This window comes from Phaseolus vulgaris, chromosome 7 (assembly GCF_000499845.2).
Source record: "Phaseolus vulgaris cultivar G19833 chromosome 7, P. vulgaris v2.0, whole genome shotgun sequence".
NCBI lineage: Eukaryota > Viridiplantae > Streptophyta > Magnoliopsida > Fabales > Fabaceae > Phaseolus > Phaseolus vulgaris.
The window spans coordinates 4398036-4414222 of NC_023753.2; the positions used below are offsets into that span (position 1 = coordinate 4398036).

Sequence of the window (16187 nt, forward strand, 5' to 3'; positions counted from 1 at the left end):
ATCTATATAATTTGATAGACTCCTCTAAATCATCAAATTTTGAATGAAATTGATTAATTTTTTATGATTATTATATTATTATTATTATTATTTTATAAATTTGGATTATTTATGATTTTATTATTATTATTATTTTAAAAATTTATGTTTATAAATAATTAAACTATCTTTACTATTATAAATAATTAAATTTTAAATTTTAATTATATTAATAATATTGATAATATTATTATTTATTATTTATTATTTTGTTAATAATATTATTAAATATTTGTATTATATAAATTTATTTAATATTTATTATTATATTATATTATTTAACCAATTATTTTATAATATTAAATAATCATATATTAATGTATTTACGTTAAGATGATGGATAATCGATTATAAGTAATATATAGTTGACTTTTTTTTATTCTTTATTTAGTTGGAAGCTCCTCACTTGATTTCATTACTTTATATTATAATGACATAATTTACGCTTATTAAATAACAATTATTCACACATGAATGTAACATAAATATGTTATTAAACTATATAAATTAAGTAAACTAAACATAATATAAACATAATTATTGATTATATACTATTATGATTGATAATATAATATCATATAATTAATTATAATTATAATTTTATATAACTGATTATGGTATTTTAAAAATTAATTTTGTTTTGTCTCTTCACGTATAATTCATCTTAGTAATAATGTTTCTCAACAAATTATCATATCATCAACAAATCATCATAACGTTTCAACGAACACCACGACCAATCACAAATGTCAACACAACATCAAGATCTCTACATTCAACATGTAAACGAATACATGTGCAATGAACAATGGTCATGCATAACTGTCATACATAGTCAAAAGTAAAATGATATTTTTTTATTTACCTAAATTTCACTTGACTTTCTCTCGATCTCACCATGTAAGCGATAATGCGAAAACGATCTAATCCCTCAATTCCATACTCATAATAAATAAATAAATTAAAACATAAATAAATACCTCAAATTGGTTAGAATGAATAGTAAGAACCAAATACAATTGAGTTAAATTTTTATTACAAACAAGATTTATCCATCACTTATATAGAAGTTTTAAAATTCATTAATTTCCATATTAACAAAAATTTAGACATTTTAAAAATTTAGATTCACTTCTAATATACTATCTAATAGCATTTTTTTTAAAACAAATAAAAGCACCCAACATAAAAAAGGAACTTTAAAATAATGGGTCATAAAGCATTGAAATTAGGGGCATACCATTCATGTGATGCGATGGGGCCATTCAAAAGTCAAAAGAAGATGACCGTTGGGATACACTGTCCAGCAGGGAGCAACCATCATTTTGAAAAACTCATCATCTGCTTCCTTCCTTCTTTCAAATATTGCATTCCTCGCACTCACGCCAACAACGCCACCCTCACCAAACCCTAGCCATAGCCACAATATGCAAGACTTTTTGGGCTCTCTTCGCCGGTCCCTGGTTTTCCGAGCCGGCGGCGACGATGCTCCTTTTTCCGGAATCGCCGACAAGCTTGGCTCTGCCATTCGCAAATCGCGAATAGCATTGAAACCTCCTCCTCCTCCCATCCGGTGGCGCAAGGGCGAGTTGATTGGTTCCGGCGCCTTCGGTCACGTCTACATGGGAATGAACCTCGATTCCGGGGAGCTTATTGCCATCAAACAGGTCTACTTCTGATTCGTCGTTTTTTTTGCTATAATTTTGTTTGATTACGTACTAATTGTTCAATTTCTGGCTTTCTGTTAGGTTTTAATCGCGCCTGGTAGCGCTTACAAGGAGAATACACAGGTGAAAATGTGGTTTCACTTTTACCTGATTTTAGTACTGCTACTGTGCTATAGGTTTACATTGTTGAGCTTCGTGGAAGTGTTTGTAGTGGTCATGGTGTGGAATGAGTGATATGTATCACTTCACATCTTGTGTGTAAAACAATAGTGCTCTTGTTTTGTTTAAGCTGGTTGATGTTTTACGTTATGATTGATATGTGCAAAATCTGTTGAGTCAGGCTAATATTCGGGAGCTCGAAGAAGAAGTCAAGCTTCTCAAGAATCTTAAACATCCAAATATTGTTGTGAGTGTGGTCTTATTATGCGAATCAGAGTACTTCGATTCCTTGGTGTTCAATAATGTACTAAGTGCTTTCCCCCCTCCATTTTTTGTTTGTTATTTATTTATCATGATAGAGATACTTGGGAACTGCGAGAGAGGAGAATTCCTTAAATATTCTGCTGGAGTTCGTACCTGGTGGTTCTATCTCATCACTTTTGGGGAAATTTGGATCCTTCCCTGAATCCGTAAGTGATGTTCATTCATTATTTTATGAAGCACATAAAGAATTAATCGCGTTGTGATTCTTTTGTTGCACAATGTTAATTTTTTTTTTCAGGTTATAAGAATGTATACGAAACAGCTTTTATTAGGCCTTGAATACCTTCACAATAATGGGATTATTCACAGAGATATTAAGGTACCGCGTTTTTACTTTTACTTTTAGAAGGCTCTCGGCTTTGGTGCCTCTCTTTGTCATTTTGGTCAATGTGTTGTTGGATACAGGGAGCCAACATTCTAGTTGATAACAAAGGGTGCATTAAACTTGCAGACTTTGGTGCATCCAAGAAAGTTGTTGAACTGGTATGATACTATTGATGTTATTAGTTCTTTATGATCTTGCGAGTTTCTTGGGTAACATGTTTCCGGCCATGATGTCTGAATTTGTGGATTGATATAGGCTACTATCAATGGTGCAAAATCAATGAAGGGCACTCCACACTGGATGTCCCCTGAAGTTATTTTACAAACAGGACATACAATGTAAGTGTATGAGTAATACTAAAAAGGTTATCATCATAGTACTGTCAAGTATTTTTAAGATTTATTTGTCACAATAAATGTTTTCAAAAGGAAATAGTTTTGTATGATATCGATAGGGAGGAAATATTTATCTGTTTTGAATGGTGGTTTTATAAAAATTCTCGGATTGTATTCATATTCATAGTGAGGCTTATGTCACTGTTTTTGAGTTGTGAATTGCTGAACTAATTTTTGAATTGTGAATCACAGTTTGTATCCAATTGTAAGATTTGAGACAATGGAAAGTTACTTCAAATATTGTATAGATTATATACAGTGTTCAATGTAAAACAAATTTCTTAGTTATATCTAAGATTGTAAAGTTTCTATTTTGGAAGAAAGGAAACAAAGCAATTAGATAGCTAAATAGTGTTACAACTTACATGCATTAAATGATTGAGTGACAAAAAAAGCAAAGAATAATGAAATTGGATAAGTTCATAAGTGTTTCTTCAGTTCTGTTCAATTAAAAATTTAATGTTATGTAACTCTCAATTTTTTTATGAGAATTGATAATGAAAAGTAAAAGAAAGAAGAAGTATGAATGGTTGAATCGTGTTATTCATGTCCATGATACAAATTTGTAAGATTCAGTATGTGTTTTGAGATACAAAGTTGAATGATTTGGAGGAATATGAATAGTAGGATTCAAATAATTTTGAACGGCAATAAGAGGATATATTACACAAACTTTTTTGGTGATATTCTTTTTGTTTGCCCCTCAAGCTGTTTCCTTTCATTATAAGGAATGACAACTTTGTATTTTGGTCAATGGATAATTAAATTTAAGCCTTCAAAGTAGTGAATTCTAGAAATTAAGCTCACTTGTAAAGCCAATATCTCTGATTTTTTTTCTCTCTAGGTATATCATTGTTTTCATCCTTTATCAGTATCTTATTCATCAGAATTTTTTTTCAGATCCCTTGAGTCTCAAGTTGAAATGTTTCCTATGGAGCTGGCCTCACAACTAATTATTGATAATATAACTTAGCAATTTTTAGGTTGGAGGTTTGGTCTACATGTGCTGTAAACCTTAAAAATTCACAAGGTGAAATAGTGAGGCACATTAATGGAAACCTTGTAGATGTTGCTTATGCCTTTGGTTCTGACTTCTAAAAGTATATGCCTTCATCATAGCCCTTACGCATAAACAAACAATATCTGTTTATAGTTACTTAAGGATAAGCTGGTCATTTTTTTTTCTTCATTGTATACTTGTTTTATAGTCCTCCTATTTAAGCCTCATTTTCTTTTCTTTTCAAAAGTTCACTTGTTATGGATTCATTTCTTGTTTTGATACAATCAATGAGTTCTTGTAGAAGCAATGTGTGAACCACATTTGGCATCCTTTTCTTATTAGTATAACAAATGAAATATTCTCATTTATTGGCCTACCAAAACCTTCAAAATAATTTACAAATCATTTGTAAAATATTCGAACAATAAAGGATATAGTATTGATATTTAAATTACCTTTATTTACATATTAGCAGGGTAATGAATTTAGGATGAACAACAAAAGCATCTTTCGGGAATTTAGGTGCTATATTAAGTAGTGTTAGGATCTAAGCACAAGACGAGAGTCCAACCCAAAGGTTGGAGAACTTCAAGGCTTAAGTACAACATCAAATATCTTATCTTACTTAATGTCATACTCCTATAGACAACAACTTTAACCCTATTGACACTAACCCTATTTGATGACTTTACTATGTAATAGTATTTGGTTTGTACCTTAATCCAATGTTTTGTGAGTTCAACTCTTAATTAAAGCACCAATTTTAGAAGTTAAGACATTAGAAGAAAATCTATCTTGGAAGACTAGTCCATTGGATGGGAGAACTTCAAGGTTTTAATACCACATTTAGTAGCTTATACTCAATATGGGACTCTTAGCAAGTACCATATTTGTTTTCATATTAATAAAAACAAGACGTTCAATTATTAATTTCTAATTAATGTAGTTGTGATAATTTCACATTACTTCTTTTGAGATTTTCTATGTACTCTAGTGTCCAATGAAACAATTGTTGTTCTAGAAGGATGATGCAAACCTTAACTTGTTTCTTAGTGCTCCATTCTTGATTATGAACATCTAACTCCACTCCCAAACCTCTAATCAACATATAACCTAGTTAAGGATCTACAATATGGACTAAGCATCTAATATGTAATGGTTTCTGTTTTTTAAAATTGTTTGTGGCTCATGACGTATGCATTTAAATATTTTTTTCTTTCATTTTTGATGGAAATGAATTTAGAAAAAGAATCACAAGTTTAAAATTATAGAGTGAATCATGTGATGTCTTTCTTTCTTTTAAGAAACATGTGGATTTTTCAGCCATTGTGAAGGCATTCTAAAGTTCTGATGAAAGCCTGGTAATGATTTGAGTTTTTTAAAATTGTTTCTGGCTCTTGAAGTATGTGTTTAAACTTTTTCTTTTCTTTTCATTTTGTTGGAAATGAATTTGAGAAAAAAACAATGAGTTTAAATTATAGAATCAATTGAGTCTTTCTTTCTTTAAGAAGCATGTGGATTTCAATCATTGCGAAGCAATTTTAAAGGTCCGGGGAAATCCTAGTAAATAGATAAGAGTCAAACTTCTAATGCAAATTATGGAAATATGTTTCATTATTCTTTTTAAATTTTGGAAAAATCTAAACTAAGCGACAAAAATGACGTTTTATAATTTCTCACAAACTACTTAGTTTGTGCCTATGTTTTTTGTCATTTTGATCATTAGATTTGATTAGAGATATTGACTATTCTTTGTGACAAATTCTAATTTGTGATTATTAAGCTCCACTGATATATGGAGTGTTGCATGCACTGTGATAGAGATGGCCACTGGAAAGCCTCCATGGAGTCAACAATATCCCCAAGAGGTAATGAAAGCCTCACCTAACATAGTAATCTAGTTTTATCATCGACATTCACCAATTAATATCTGTTGTGTGAGTGCATATATATGTGATGGTTCAATGACATGCTTTCACTTAAAATTCTCTTTTTTCTTAGGTTTCAGCTCTTTTCTATATTGGGACAACTAAATCTCATCCACCCATACCTGAACATCTGTCTCCTGAGGCAAACGACTTTTTGCTGAAATGTTTCCACAAGTACATACATATAATATTTTTTCCATTATAGTACATATATATAATGCTTTTTCCATTATGATGATTCTATTTTATTTTAATTACATTTGTTTTTTAAAAGGCTAGTGATTCAATTTGACTTTTAGGTTAAGAATGCTAATTTGAGTTTTAATCATTATGCATTAATTTGTGGTGATAGGGAGCCAGATTTAAGACCTTCTGCATCAGAGTTGTTACAGGTATTTTTGCATATTTCCCCCCCTTTTTCCCTAACTTGTACAATATCAACTATAATCACATACTATTAAGGCTAGTAATTGAGAGAACTCATTGACTCAGAGAGAAGTTAATGCTCTTGTTTACTTGATTTTAGTAAAAATTGAACTACATTGGTGAGATTACATGGGTCCTTGATTTTATGATCATCGATCATATAACTGGTAATAAATCCTTTTATTTTCTTTCACAATATGCTCTTGTAGGATCTGCTTCTGCTTACATTATACCATTAACAATCTTCAACAATTTCCTTTAATGGTATGGGGACCTTCAAGCCTCTAGTTCCATTGTTTCTATTGCACACAATGGTAATGAACTATCGAGTCCTTGATTTTGCAGTCACTAATCATATAATTGTTAGTAAATTTTTAAGCTTCTCTTTCTACTTTTGGTTATTTACCTTTTGTCACCACAACAAATGGTTTTCAAACACAATCTCAAGGCTTTTGTATTTCCATACTTTTCCTTCTCTTTCTATTCATAATGTTCTATGTGACCCTAAGGCTCCCTTTAATTTATTATCCATCATTAAACTTATGTGGCCTCAGGATTGTATAACTTTTTGTAAAGATTTTGTTTTCCAACAAGAAAAGAGGATGTGACAAATAACTTTAGATGTGAGTCTCATTGCCTCTATTAGCTGAACATGCCTTCTCTTATTGAATAGACAACAACATCCCCACTCCTGATCCATGCTTAGTTACAAAATCCAAGTCTCGATAATTGATAAGTTTTTAAATAGTTAACTTATAGTCTTCACAAACAATGTTGTTAAAATCGCGATCTAGATCGTAAAATCGCACGATTTTGCGATTTTTTGGGAATGGTGGATTGTCTTTGATTCGTGACTCGGCCCAAAAGTGTTTTATAAAGACACTTATCAGAAACCCTAAAAAACCCTAATATCAAACTCAATACTGAAAAGCTTGTCACCGTTGTGCCTCTGCCGTTAGCTCCCCACAAGCTCCCCTCTCTTTTATTTCATTTGGTGTTGTTTGTGTTTGCGGGTGGAGAGGTTGAGTTTTTATCCTATGATTAGTATGAATGAAATCATTTGGAGGAAGATGATTATCCTATGATTAATATAAATGATCTTGGATAGTTTATTTGTATTAAACATTTATGAATTTATTGGTTGTTCTATTTTATGCATGACCAGTTTATGAATTATGAATATATTTTTAATTATGTTATGTATAGTAATAACTCGAGTAGTAACTGTTCCAAGTCAAGTTACGATCCTCAAGTTACGAGTTTTCATTCCCTCTTCGATCCTTTTCCGAGTTATGAGTTTCACAACATTGTTTCCAAGTTAGAATTCTTATTTTGTGAGTTATTTCAATTAGGTACATATTCATAGTTCTTATTCTAGTCATGTTATTATTCAGGTTTTGTCTTTTTCTTTAGTCCATTTATAGATGTATAGGTCCAAGTTATATTTCCTCTATATTAGGGTTTAGGGTCAAAATATCTTATTACTTTTGTAGATGATTTTTCTCATTGTACTTTTTGATATTTAATGAAAGATCTTTCAAAATTGTTTTCTGTTTTCAATCCTTTTATCATGAAATCCAAAACGGTAAATAGTTGATTCAATACAACAAGTATTGACATATTTCATTTTTAGTATAATAAGAAAAAAAAAATACAAAAACTTTAATTTCATTAGTTTATTTGAACTTGTTAATGCTTAAGGTAATTGAACATGCGTTTAATTCCTTAGTAATTGCCACTTTTTTTCTTACTATACTTAAAGCGAAATACATCAATACTTGTTGTGAACCGACTATCTTCCCAATCTAAAATCAATTTGATATCTCTATTTGTAGTTTAGAAAATGACAATGTGTGTGGGTATTTTTCTACCCAATCAAACCTTTACAACATCCCATACCTAGAACAAAATTGGGTTGCTAAACAGAGAACCAAACATCTTTAATTTCTAATTTTCAATCCTTTTTCATGAAATCATAAGATCAATTGTGTATTCTCTATTCGTACTTTACAAAGCAATAGTGCATGAGTATTTTGTCAACTCAGTTTCTAATCTTTATGACATCTCATGCGTGTTGCTTAAAACATTTTGTCTTTGTATCCCTCAACAAAATGAGCTTGCCAAAAAACAAAACATTTTCTTGAAGAACATACGAACTTTTCATATTCCTCACCAATTTTGATGCCATACTTACGTGTTATATCTAATGAACCACATGTCTTCCTCCATCTTGAAAGATATAATCCCCTCACTAAGTTTTATATGTTGACCACTTTCTTCTCATCCTTTACAGTCTCGAATCTTAAGTTCTACATGTTCTGTTCTGCTTGAGGAAATTTTACTTGGAGAAACCTCCTTACATGTTACTCAAGGAAAGTCTTCTAGTCATGTATGTCAACTGCGAAAAATCTTTATATGGATTCAAGCAATTACTCAAGGAAAGTCAAATATGTCAACTGGGAGAAATCTTTATATGACCTGAAGCAGTTACCCATATCACGGTTCCATAGATTTTAGTATTTTGATTAAATAATTTTGTATGACGCAGAGTGAGGCTGACGACCACTTTGTCTTCCATCATCACTTGCATGTTGGTTGCACTTGTTTTTGGTTTTTTGTTGTTGATGACATTGTGATCATGGGTAGTGATCATCTTGGTATGACATAGGTGAAACACCATTTTTTCAAGCATTTTCAAATGAAGGATCCTGGCTAACTAAAATATTTCTTGACATAGTTCAAAAGTGGGCTCATCATATTCCATAGGAAGTGTGCAATGAATATTCTAAAGGAATATTGGGATGCAGTAACTCCTATTGTTTGATATATCAAAGGAGCTCTAGGAAAGGTCTTTTATATATATAAGGAATATTGGAACGCAGTGACTCATGTTGTTTGGTACATCAAAGGAACTCTAGGAAAGGGTCTTTTGTATCAAACAAAGGACATGCTCGAATTGTGGGGTATTATGATGTAGATTGGGTGTACTCCCCATTGATCACCTCTAGTTTTTCTATATATTATCAGAAACGAAGTATCAAGCTATGGTTGTAGCTATTGTCAAGAGTTTGTATGGTTCAGAAAGTTGCTTCAAGAACTAAAGTTTGGGAATTTTACACAATTATCACTTATATATTCAAGTAGCCATGTCTTGCATATTGCCTCAAATCTAGTATTCCCTAAAAGTAAAAGCATATTGAAGTTAATTGTCACTTTGTTGGAGAGAAAGTCATGTTCAGGGAAATATTTACTAGCTTAGTCAATTACTATAATCAACTAGTAGATATTTTAATTACGATTCTAAGGGGTCCTTAGATTAATATATCAAGTTTGGTATATATGACCTTGCTCCAACTTGAAAGAGAATGTTAGAATCCTATAGATTTAACAACTAATGATATTAGGATCAATTAGATTGATTCTATATTTATGTTATTAGTTTAAAATAGGTAAATGTTATTAGTTTTGTATATATGACCTTGCTCCAACTTGAAAGAGAATGTTAGAATCCTATAGATTTAACAACTAATGATATTAGGATCAATTAGATTGATTCTATATTTATGTTATTAGTTTAAAATAGGTAAATGAATATTCTGTAATAATCTCTTATAACTTGAATAGCTCCTATGTTGTCTCAACACATGTGAATCATCATATGTTTTCTTAATTTCTCTCTTCTTAACACTTACAAATTAGATTCTTCTAGTATGATATCCTTGCAATAACAGATCCTAATTAAATAAGGAAACAACTCATAAAATACAATCCCAAGAGAGATACTCTAAATTATTCTGATATGATAGCACCAAATATTCTTCATATTTCTAACAATGATGTACAGTTGCAACATGGGCCAATTTTTCTGATCCATAATGGCGAGTAAAAGTCTGAAAATGGTTAACTGGTGATAAGATTTCCACGAGTTCATTACCGTCATGTTGTATGTGTAACATTTAGCTATTAAATAGTCCTTATGCACTGTTGTCATCTGCCTCAAACTTAGTATTGAATTTCCAAAAACCATATCAAGGTTTTGTAATCAAGAGAAAACTCATGAACTCGGTAAGTGAAGCTCTTGTTAATTGATTTCAGTAAAAATAAACTGAATGAATTATTATTACACATGGTTTTGGTTCTAAAATGCCTTAATCCACCAATAACTTAAGTTAACTACAAGATAGAACAAAAATAGATAACAGCTAAAGTCAGTAACAACTAGCCCAACTGTGGAACATTCTTTTGAAATTGTTTTACTTAGGTTTTCCTTCAAAGTTACTGTAGTGATTCTGCAATATTTATCATCTGCAGCATCCGTTCATCACCTGTGACTATCATGGATCTCATTCAGTCTTACGCAGTTCAATCAGGGTTAGTGTCCACTTTGTGAGTATATATGATGCACACCATAACTTGCTTTTTATCAACTATTTATTTTTCCTATCTCAGGATTCTTGCAGTAAGATGGCAACATATGGAATGAACTCTAGAACCTTGTAAGTATATCTTTTATTCTTGGTGAAACTTCTTATGGGTATGGAGGATCAACTAAGATTACCATATTGGTTCTGCAGCTTGGATTCTGTCCAGGGATCAACTTGCACTGGCTTGAAGGATGTTTGTCAGATAGATAGCATAAAGTTCTCAACTGTATATCATAAAGCAGATTCCTACCAGAGAGCGGACAACAATGATGATGACATGTGTGTGATGGATGAAGATGATTTTTTGATTGGTTCACCAGTAAAATCTGAATCTCTATTAGCTTCTGATGATACCAAGGTGTCAAGTCTGTTTCATTCTTCCACTGTTTTAGATGTTTCCATTTATGATTAGTAAATTTTTTAACACTGAACTGCTCAATTTTCTGGTATAGAGTTGCAATCCTTTGAGCAGACCTGCGGATGACCATCCTTGCAATTTTAATGAAACCCAATATTCAGAGAAAAACAGACCGAACTTGTCATTGTCAAGTGAGCCTCCAGGAACCGAAGATGATGAAGAAGTCACTGAATGTAAAATTAGAGACTTCCTTGATGCTAAGGTGCTATTTTAATTCAACACCATATATTTGTTAACTTCCTATATAGAATTACTCAATTGTTGTTACTTTTGTATTGTGTTTTGTTTTTTCTTTAAATGTAGCATTATTAAGATTACAAACCTGTTTTAATTTTATTTTAATGAATTACATTAGGCCCTTGAACTCAAGAAGCTCCAAACACCTCTTTATGAAGAATTCTTTAACATATCAAATGCAGCCATTGCTCCTACTCCCTTTTCAAAGAGGAAAGTTATTTCGGGTGTCCCAAATGTAACATCAAAAGTCAGATCGCCTAGTCAGGCTTGGAGACGATTCTCAATGGTTGGCAGTGCTACTGTAGCAAGCCCTGGGAGTCATACCATATACCGATCGAAGCATAGTGGTGCTCACTGTCAACCTTTGCAAGAAATTCAGCCACCTGAGCTGAATGAATCAAAGGAGACTCTTCATGATGCTCAGCTAGAATCATCTAGTGTAAGGTATGTATCTGGTGCTTGATAGTAAGTGCAATTTTATGGAGAAAAATTATATTCAGTACTATAGGCACTGTTAATATTGTTCTCTATATAGATTTGGAGTTTTACCTCAGTAATCTGCATAATAAATAGTTTTGTTAAATGCATCGCATTTTACCGAAATAAAACACCAAATCTGATTGGAAATTAGCACCTATGTATGATACTGTATATAAGTTTTGTCCTTTTATTTTTTCTACCGGTATGTGGAAATTGGACGAAAATTATTTTTATCTGCAGCTCAAACTTCTCTGAGAGGCAAAGGAAATGGAAAGAAGAATTGGTTGAAGAGCTCGAGAGGAAGCGAGGCAAGTTTCTCTTTTTACCAATTGTAAAATGAATGCAGTTTACTTTTTTTTTCTTCTTCTTTTTGCTGCATGTATATGAGGGCTGGTTTTCCATTTAGAATATATAAGATATCTCTAAAAAGAGTATATATTCCTTTCCTGCCATTTGGTCAGCTTGCAAGATGAGCTACAAACCCTGCTCCCTCCTAACCAATCCAATTACATTTTTGTGGGTTAGATTGGGTAATTGGGGTTGGGTTGAGTTTTTTAGTGTCTCCAATAAGAATTGGTTTGAGGAATTGATTTCTGAATTTCGAACCTGATTGAACCCAACTACATAATAAATAAATACATAATAACAATATGAATTTTCTAATAATTTTACTATAAAAAATGAATTTATATTTTTATCATGTTAATATTATTTTTGTTTGTTATAAGTATTCTTGTTATCTTTTAATACGAAACATTGAAAATATTTATTTTGAGAATATTAAGAGGTGTTATTTTTTCAAAACAATTTAAGCTATCCAATCTATTTATAGTTAAGCTGGATTGGATCCAGCTGCTAAATAAAAAAAAGGGTAAACTTGACTCAATTAGTTTTAATTGGATTAATAAAAAAATATATTAAATTTGGTTCAATGGACCACTTACACCCCTAATGCAAATGTTGAATAGAACTTGGAAATGTCCATTACAAATGGACTTGGGCTTGTCCTATGGAACTCTGATTGAGAGTTCAAGGACCTTTTTATCTTTTAGCCTAAAAGGTTGGTCCAAACACATTTTCAATTTAAATTAGATAACACCATTTGGAGGTGTTCTCCAGCTCGAGCCTTCCAACCTATGAAGCTCAGACACTCCTCTTAAATGAGGTGTCGGTGTCGGATACTCGTATCGGACGAGACTTCTATGATACTTGTAGAACACGTATCCTTGAAGTGTCTAATTTAAAAAGTATTTGTTGGATTTATAACAATTCTAGTATGATTCTAATACAATTTTAAAAAGAAAAAATACATTAATTTTCTAAAACTCATGAAAATTGTATAAATTTTTATTATAATTATAAAAATAAGAAACAAATCCTTTTGAACCAGTCATGAAAAACATCTTTTTGCTCAAAAAAATAATCTGGAACATACTTGTGCACATAAATCTTTATTATCAATTTATATACCATGTCTTACATTTTAGAGATTGTACAACATTTTCTTCAGCATTTAGTCTTTTATGTCTAGTTACAAATTATTCACTTCAATTTTACGCTTTTAGCAATTTATTATTGAAGTTTTACTTTTGTCAGTTACCCATCCGAACTTCAAGCATTTACTTTCTTCTATTTTTTCCTCATGGATCCCTTAATGCTAACAATACAGCATTTCTTTAGCATTTGTCCTTATTATGTCATGTTACAACAATTCACTTCAATTTTACACTTTTAGCAAGTTACTCCTAAACTTTTACTCTCATAAATTACCCATCTGAACTTCAAGCATTTTAGCTTTATACTATTTTCATCAATAATTTTACTTTGTCAAGCACAAACCATGTCATTATGTTTATTTTTTCCTCTAACGCAACTAAATTGCCAAATGTCTAAAGGTTAAAGCAGGTACCCACTTTATTGCTAGAAAACGTGGGGGCTTATTTTCTTTCCTTAGATTGCTAGGAAATCAAATCTATATTTGAAAAGCAACCTCCATGGCACATGTTTGTACATTAAAGTTTGCTGACAAAACGTTTTATCTTGGATAAAATTAATCTTAAACTATTTCTGACATTAAAGTATATTTCAGAGATTATGCGTCGGGCCGGAACTGGAGGAAAGATTACATCTCCAAAGGATCACAAATTTTATGAAGCCTGATGGTTTACTCATTGTCTTTTCACTAGGCTACTGACATTTTACTACAGGGAGAAGAAAGCGTTTTTCCCTTGGAGAAGTCATATGTAATCTTGCAATGTCATCAAATAAGATGTTGCAACAAAGTTGGAAATATTTTGTCAATTAAATGTATTATAGCGGGATATGCTTCATAGAGTGTACTGAGTTATGTATAAACATATATAATGGAAAGATGCAAAGAAAATTTAGTCTGAGTACCGAGTTGGGTATAAATAATGCGTAGTTGCCATTTATTTACTAATTTATTTTGTCTGGATTAAAACCACTTCAGGGGGTGGTGATTAGTTAGTAACTGTTTAACGGGAGAAATAAGGTAGATACGTTTGACTTACAAATAACAGACAAAATCATTATTGACTAAGAGCATTTTTTTTCTTCAACTGTAAAATAAATAAGACACTGCCCTGTTTTTTCATAAATCATTATTATAAGATGAGCATGATTGAATGATAGTGAGGCTGGATCGAAACTTCGGCAAAATAAAATGCATTTTTCATCCTTGAAACACGAAGGGATAGGGATGTCACTCCTTATAAGTTCAACTTCAGACTTCGAGTGCAGATGGTTTCAGTCCGTGCACATTTGAATAGCCAAAAGCCACATTCGTGTTAATCACGTGGTTAACAGACAAAAATCAGAGGAAAAAAATTCTTGATTCTAGTAGTTGTTAAGCAGTGAAGGGGAGTTGAATATAGAAACCTGGCACATAGTCCCTTTTAGTTCATTTGTATGAAGCAAAGAGAAAATCAAATTTGAACTTTGAATTAAATTGAATGAAGGTTGAAATCACATGGAAACAGAGAAAAATAGCTTTCTGACACCTTTGTTATTTCCATTCTGAATGTAAGGGGGCATGAAAACTGTGAGAATGTGCAACACGCACCGAGTTAGAAGAATCTGCATCTATAAGGAAATTATTATTGTGGGTAGAAGCTAGAGACTGTTTGACTTTGAATTGCCATGTTACTTCCACCGCTCATTTTTTTCGTTTGCCTACTGCCTCCCAAATTAAGCACAGTTTTTCTCACTGGACCCTGCCTGCCTTGATTTTCCATGAATTTGTTTCTAAATCACAATAAGTTCTTTTTGTTCCCCTGAAATAATGGTGGAGGATCTTTTGGGATCTGCAAATCCCGTTTCACATTGGTTGTTGAGGTCAAAAAATAGCAACAGATGCACCTTTTTCCTGATATTTTTTAATTACACTGTTTTGATCAAAGATTGCAGCAGGTCCCCCACAGACAACGGAAGAATCTGATTGAAAAGAAAAAATTTGGGATTGAGGGGCTGAATTTTGTGTTGCTAGAAAAGGCCAAAAGCTAGATGAAAAGATATGTTTGTGTCCAGGTGGGACGTGTCTTTTTCTCTTATTAAACCTCCAAACGTGAAAGACCTGGATTCTTGGTGGATCAACATGATGATAGAAAAGATGCATGAAAATATCATTTCTAGATTGGGAGAGAAATTATGATAAAGATGTTATTTTCATGGGAGACCAAAAGGAACGAAAAAGTTTGTGCTGTTAATTTTATGCAGCTCACCTCTTTTCGGGGGTTTATTCACCCTTATTTGAATTTCAAGCAGTTGAAATTCATGGAATTTATTAGAGTATAAAAAAAGTTCAAAAACGAATCTTTCTTTCTGAAAGTTCATTCCTCAAAGAGGTGCTTTGCTAGAGAAAAAAAACTCTATAATGAACGTCACCCATTAAATACAATTTAAAATTATTTATTATATTCTCAAAAGAAAAATCTATAAGAAAATAAATAAAAGAAAAACAGACCATATAATTATAAATAAAATCTGAAAAATCTTTCTGATACGGTCTAAAATATGGCAATAGGGTAACTGGAGGTCTAAAATTTTGATCCGCATAATCTGCAATGTTGGAACACGACAGCCTTTATTTACAATCTTATGTCTGCCATTTTCAATATGTTTCTAAGGAATAGAGAAAGAGTAATTGATTGTCAAAATCTTCTTCCTTCCAAATTGTAAAATTATGTTGTCATGATTCTCATGGATACACTCGTAGCAAGTGACTTAGCATTTTCATAGCAAAAAAAATATCTTTATTTTTGCTGTATACACTGGATGTTCTCTATATGTTAGGTGCATTATTGTTCTTTTCAAGACAAACCATAAAATCCCAAAAGAGGTGCATAT

The 16187-nt window shown here is 31.7% G+C and overlaps 1 protein-coding gene across 1 annotated transcript; it reads left to right on the forward strand.

The window, feature by feature from the left end:
• The first annotated feature begins 1291 nt into the window (after positions 1-1291).
• On the forward strand, positions 1292-14237 carry LOC137828516 (mitogen-activated protein kinase kinase kinase NPK1-like). Its single transcript, XM_068635124.1, has 17 exons — positions 1292-1706; positions 1788-1829; positions 2047-2112; positions 2225-2335; positions 2428-2508; positions 2595-2672; positions 2770-2852; positions 5693-5777; positions 5911-6011; positions 6190-6229; positions 10575-10634; positions 10713-10759; positions 10838-11045; positions 11140-11307; positions 11461-11786; positions 12063-12130; positions 13912-14237. Exons 1-17 carry the CDS (start codon positions 1467-1469, stop codon positions 13980-13982), a joined length of 1875 nt encoding a protein of 624 aa, XP_068491225.1. The 5' UTR covers positions 1292-1466; the 3' UTR covers positions 13983-14237.
• The last annotated feature ends 1950 nt before the right edge of the window (positions 14238-16187 follow it).

What these genes read in the sequence shown, in the direction of transcription:
- LOC137828516 (XM_068635124.1), top strand. Translation starts at nt 1,467, where the DNA reads ATGCAAGACTTTTTGGGCTCTCTTCGCCGGTCCCTGGTTTTCCGAGCC. An exon ending in TTAAACATCCAAATATTGTT is followed by an intron (nt 2,113 to 2,224) that starts GTGAGTGTGGTC and finishes TTATCATGATAG; the next exon opens with AGATACTTGGGAACTGCGAG. An exon ending in TAGCTTCTGATGATACCAAG is followed by an intron (nt 11,046 to 11,139) that starts GTGTCAAGTCTG and finishes TTTCTGGTATAG; the next exon opens with AGTTGCAATCCTTTGAGCAG.